Source organism: Natrix helvetica, assembly GCF_964273705.1.
Source record: "Natrix helvetica genome assembly, chromosome: Z".
NCBI classification, from domain to species: domain Eukaryota; kingdom Metazoa; phylum Chordata; class Lepidosauria; order Squamata; family Natricidae; genus Natrix; species Natrix helvetica.
In genome coordinates, this window is record NC_138554.1 from 27,207,927 (window position 1) to 27,213,926 (window position 6,000).

The window sequence follows — 6,000 nt, forward strand, 5'->3', positions numbered from 1 at the left end:
ACTTTTGATTTTTGAAATGTAATAGCATAAAATAGAATAATTAAAAAGTGTTAAATGCAAAGAACTCAAAACAAAGGAGGCCAGATTTATTACTTTTAAAAAATTCTTTTTGAGATTAAATGACAGCAGAGCAACAGTAGCAAGCTGACTGCTAAGAGTCTTTGCAAGAATATAATTCAATAATTCAAGGTCCCAGCCCTTGAATTGATCTATCATAGATAATTTGGCCCTAATCCCATTGTGAATGGGGCACTGCTGAACATAGTAAATGATGTCCTCCATTGGACCAAGAGATCAAGATGCTGTTAAACAGGATGCTTGCGAGACCTCCCTTCAAGACACAATGAAGATGTGGCTGAAGGGTTGGTAGTATTTTCCAGATAAATAGTATCAGGAGTAATTAACATAGCCCTATTTTGAGAAGTTCCTGCTTTGTTCATCAGGGTCTCAATCCTATGAAGAGATGAATGGATCCTTATGTCCCACTGCAAGCAAGCTGTTTTACCTCCATACCAACACAAGCAATGAAGAGGGTGAGTATAAAAACTCCTGGATTCTCTAGGAAGGAAATTAGTTGTAGGAACTTAGAAGAAGAAACTTCAAGGACTGCTTTTATAGAATGTGTGAATGGATTGCTAATAAACAAGCCAATGTCCAATTTGTGATAACGGCTGAGGCATTAAGGAAACCAAGGTTCAAGTTGGGCGTCAGCTATGAAAGGTTGCTAGATGACTTTAAGGCAATCATTCACTCTCAACCCAACCTATCTCACAAAGTTGTTTTTCTCTGGAGAGGAAGTGCTGTGCATGCCACCTTGAACGCTTGAATAAGAGGCGAGATAAAAATCCAATAAACAAAATAGTTATTTTTCATCTTCAAATAATTTAAAGTTACTTCCAGTAGATGCTTGAACAAAACTCAGGAACTGTTCTTCTGCATTTTAAGGACAAGCAGCAGAAAAGGAGAAATGTTTTTCAAAGCCATAGTGATTTTTTTCTCAAGAGGGGCTTTTTTTTGCATTTAAAATTGTGTGGCAGATGGAGGAAAATCTTCTGCTTGGCAAATGCAATAAAACCAACAGCTGCTGTAGTGAGTGTTGAGGGTTTATTGATCTACGAACATAGGATATTTTATTTGAAGAGCAGAAAACATTTGCATGCAAACAAGCACATTTATCAAACTAATTACACACCGTATGTCATCTTTCTGGTTTCCTTATTTAGGAATAATAGCTGATTTAGGCGTGAGGGGAAACAGTCTTGTCCTTGACCCAACATTCTTATTTTTAAGTTGCTTCTTTCCATAGGAACCTGGCCAAGACAGCAAATATGGAACAAAGAGGCTTCTTTCCAATTTCTGTATAGTCTATGTTTGTTATCGCTGATTCTCTTTTCCTTGACAGAACTTTTCTTTTACAATAGTTTCTAGCTTACAGCTAGTCCTTGACTTACAACCTCATTTGAGCCCAAAATTCCTGTGGCTAAGCAAGACAGTTGCTGAATGAGTTTTGCCCCATTTTACAAACTTTCTTACCACAGTTGTTAAGTGAAACATTGCAGTTGTTAAGTTAGTAACATGGTTATTAAGTGAATCTGGCTTCCCCATTGACTCTGTTTCTCAGAAGGTCACGAAGGGTGATTCCATGAGCTCAGGACATTGCATAAATGTCCATCATAAATACATGCCAGTTGTCAAGCAACCAAATTTTGATTTCAAAACTAGGGGGATGCTGCCATGGTTGTAACAATGGTGGGCTCCTACCAGTTCAGCCTGGTTGGTCTGAACTGGTAGTGGTATGATGGCCTGGGTCGCTGGAACCAACGGCCTGGGTCGCTGGAACCAACGGCCTGGGTCGCTGGAACCAACGGCCTGGGTCGCTGGAACCAACGGCCTGGGTCGCTGGAACCAACGGCCTGGGTCGCTGGAACCAACGGCCTGGGTCGCTGGAACCAACGGCCTGGGTCGCTGGAACCAACGGCCTGGGTCGCTGGAACCAACGGCCTGGGTCGCTGGAACCAACGGCCTGGGTCGCTGGAACCAATGGCCTCGGTCGCTGGCACCAGGCCTGACATGCCCCCAAACCAGTTCCCTCATTGCTGCCATTGCCGCTGCCATCTTGTTTTTTAGTTCTGCGCATACACAGAACAATTTTAATTGAACTGCATATTCGTGCGTGCACTTTGCGCGCGACTGAGCAAACTGGTAGTAAAGCCGGGCAGAACCCACCCCTGGTTTGTAAGTGTGAAAACAGTCATAAAACACTTTTTTTCAGTGGCATTATAACTTCAAATGGTCACTAAACAAACGTAAGTCAACCTTCCCAGCATGGCTGACTTCCTGTCTGTTCTCCACAACTGCCCCCCTCTTCCTATAGCAGCACATCAAGTACAAAAAGAGGTTGAGTATTGGGACAACATTTCCACCTCAAAATGGGTCGAGAACCAAATTCAACAAGTTTTAAAGCAGTCAAGTATTGTACCGAGATACCACTGTACTTGGAAAGCCTAGTACAGTATTAAAGACAGTACAGAAAAAAAATGGCTAACTCTGAACCACTTGGATATCTCCAACTCTCCCCAGTTCTGGAAATCTTATTGTCATAAACTGGGATTGGGAATTCAATTAATCTAGAACAAGTTTTCTCACTGCAGATGCCGACTCTTATGAAAATATGGAAAGCCCCACGAGTCTCAACTCACGGAGAGATGGCATCTTGGATCCACATGGAGACGGTAAGTTGAAGGAGAGGGAATTTATGGAGCTGGAAATGTTTCCATAGGAATGCTGCCTATTCAAACTTGTTGTGGCAGTCCCAGAGTTAGAAATTTATCATTTGCCAGGGAAGTAAGTCATGTGGGTCTAATAGTTGTTTTTTTTTTTTTGCTAATTAAAGAAAATATTCGGTTTAATGAATTCAGTTCTATATTATGTTTAAATGTTGCAGATCCCACAGTATGCAAGAAAGTCAAGGGTATATGTTACTTTCCCCAGCATTATCTATCCAATCTTCATTTCTTCCACAGATTCTCCCTCTGGCTCCAGGTGGCAGCACATCTCTGTTCCTTTTGGAGGTGATCTTAGAGGTGGGCTGCTATGCTCAGACTAGTATTGCCACAGGACGAGAACAAGCTGGGATCAATCCTTTCCTTCTCTTAATTAAAGATATTTCTATCCAGAATTCTATTCTGTTGTCCCAAGAGATGAGGAATGTTGAATGTGTTAGATGTCAGTTCTTTTATAAGAGAAGAAAACCCTGGTAGATTAGACTTGTGTCTAGCAGTTGGAGCAGTGAAGAATGGTAGAGATTTTTAAGGAGATGTGGGTAGAAACTTGCTTTTTTCAATTGCTCAGAGACTCTGAAAATGTTTCTTTTGTTTCACAATTACAAACTTAAAAAAAAAACAATTTATGGGTCTGATGAATCAACAATTGGCAAATATTACTCAGAGAATCCAGCTCTGGAATAATGAAGCCGCTTGCTGATTTATTAATTCTTATGATAATCATGAAAACACCCCTTCTTCATTTAAGACTGTATTGATTGGTGCGCATGACAATCACAAAACCACCCTTCATTTTCAGATACTGAAACAGCATTTCAAGCAAGAAGCATACAATTACAAATGCTATTTCAACAAAAGGATCAGTACATACTTTGCTAAATAATTGTTTTAACTGGAACAGATATTCAACTATGTTGATGGGCCTATACTTGCAAAGATCAGAACTGTGAAAACCTTAATATCCTCTGGGTATTATAGGAAAGCGAAAGTTGGACTTTAAAAAAAAAGCAGGCCAAAAAGGGGAGTGATCCTTTTGGGATGCTTGTGTGAAGAAGCCTCCTGAGAATAATGTGGCTAGCCAGGGAAATAAACAAATGAGTCATTGAATGAATCAATCTAGAAGTCTCACTTAACCCACAAATGGCCAGACTCAAATTATCCTAATGTGGACACACCATGTGAAGATCTGACTCTCTTGAAGAAGGTTGTAATGTTGGAAAGGTGGAAAGAAACAGAAGAAGAGACGACCAGGAGTAATGTGGATGGATTGAAAGTGGTGATGGGATCATCAATGGAAGACTGAAGGACTGGATATGGGGCAGATCTTCATACTGAAAATCCGTCTATGTGGGTTCTAAGTGGAACCAACTTGATGGCACATAATCAAATCAATTTTTAAAGGGCAAAATCTGTGAAGGATTTTGGTGAAGGGTATAAGAAGTTACTGTCATTAGACATGCATGTCTCAAGAAAAACAAAAAGTGGGGAAGGACAAAGGGGAAGTACATGTTATGCCCAGTAAAGGCGGGGGGGGGGATTTCTATAAATAGATGTGTTTCTGCATAACTATGAAGAAAGGACACGTTAATCCGGCTGAAGCATTCTATTCAGCCATAATTTAATGAAGATCTACAATAATAATGCTAAGCTATAAATGATAGCTAGGTCCATACAGTATGTTATAATAGATCAACATCAAACCTATTCCATTATAACTTAGTACAGTGTAAGGCCCGTGATTTATTTACCTCCTGGGCATATGAAAAGCATCTCATTGCACTGATAACAAACTGGGAAAACTTGTCCCAGCATATTATTGTTCTTATTTCTCTTGCTGTCATATGTTTTATCAGATCCTATATCCCAAAAAATAAAATATTCTCTATTAGATTGTTTTCTGCTTCTCATCACCTTCTGATCTCAACAAGCTCTCTTTTAATTTTTATTTGAATTTGGGTCAGATAACTGTAATCTTAGGCAGAAACGAAGACATCTTTCTTGAAAAAATTCCAACAGCTGTTGCCGGTGCTACATACAGGTAGTCCTCAACTTACAACAATTTGTTTAGTGACCGAATTTACAGCACTACTGAAAAATGTGGTTTACAACTGTTTTTCATATTTGCAACCATTGTAGCATCCCTAAGGACATGTGAACAAAATTTTGACACTTGGCAACAGGCCTATTTTTATGACGGGAGGATGTCTGGGAATCATATGATTATTTTTTGTGAACTTCTGACAAGCAACATCAATGGATAAGCCAAATTCTCTTAACAACCATAGTGATTCACTTAACAATGGTAGCAAGAAAGTTTGTAAAATGAGACAAAACTCACTTAGCTGTCTTGCTTAGCAACAGAAATGTTGGGCTGAATTGTGGTCATAAGTAACGGACTACCTGTAACGGTGTCTATTACTCTTATACAAATTAAACAGAAAGAGCAGTGATCTGACATGAGGGAAAGGCTGCTGCATACCGACATATTTTCTGATGTATTTGGGATTTATGATCCTGATACAACTCGGGGCCTCTAAATTATCAAAATGCAAAGACAGATTGTCCTTGATATACATCTACACTTGGAATTAGGATGTCTATTGCTAAGCAATACATAATTAAGTTTACGACCTTTTTGCCATGGTTCTTGAATGAATCATTGCAGTTATTAAGTGAAGCCCCCATTGACTTTGTCAGAAGCCAGCTGAGGAAATTGTAAATAGCGATCACATGACCTTGGGACAACCATTGTAAATACATGCCTTTTACCAAGTGCCTAAATTTTGATCGCATGATGCTGGAGATGCTGCAATGATCATAAATGCCAAAATCAGTCCTATGCCCCCTTTTCAGTGCCATTATAATTTCAAGCAGTCGCTAAATGAATGGCTGCAAGTCACTGAGCAGTATGAAGTTTCTATAAAACCTGGATTTTGCTCAAACTTCAATTCTATCAGAATAAACTTTGTACTGTTGGAAAAAATCTACATCTGGGTTCAGTTCCAAGTGGAGGAAAAGACACTGGAAACATGGAGGCTGCTTGGAAAGATGGTTTAATGGTGGACAGGATCGCATGGCTTGAGCTCCTGAACAGGAAAGGGGAGTCACATACTTCCAGATGTTGGGTGAAAAAGAAAAAGGGCAGAGATGCTGAAAGTCCCTGGTTTTATGCCCTCTCTGGGCTTTGAACTTGAGCTTGTATTCTGATTGGTTGTCA

At 39.8% G+C, this 6,000-nt stretch overlaps 1 protein-coding gene across 1 annotated transcript in view; it reads left to right on the forward strand.

Annotated features, from left to right (window-relative positions):
• The window catches only part of CD19 (CD19 molecule), a 28,429-nt gene extending 24,210 nt beyond the window's left edge, over positions 1 to 4,219 (forward strand). Inside the window, exons 15-18 of the mRNA XM_081970424.1 lie at positions 444 to 533; positions 2,652 to 2,732; positions 3,024 to 3,083; positions 3,583 to 4,219. Coding sequence (XP_081826550.1) covers positions 444 to 533; positions 2,652 to 2,732; positions 3,024 to 3,083; positions 3,583 to 3,662 — 311 coding nt within the window. The 3' untranslated portion in view covers positions 3,663 to 4,219. The remainder of the gene's footprint in view (positions 1 to 443; positions 534 to 2,651; positions 2,733 to 3,023; positions 3,084 to 3,582) is intronic.
• The last annotated feature ends 1,781 nt before the right edge of the window (positions 4,220 to 6,000 follow it).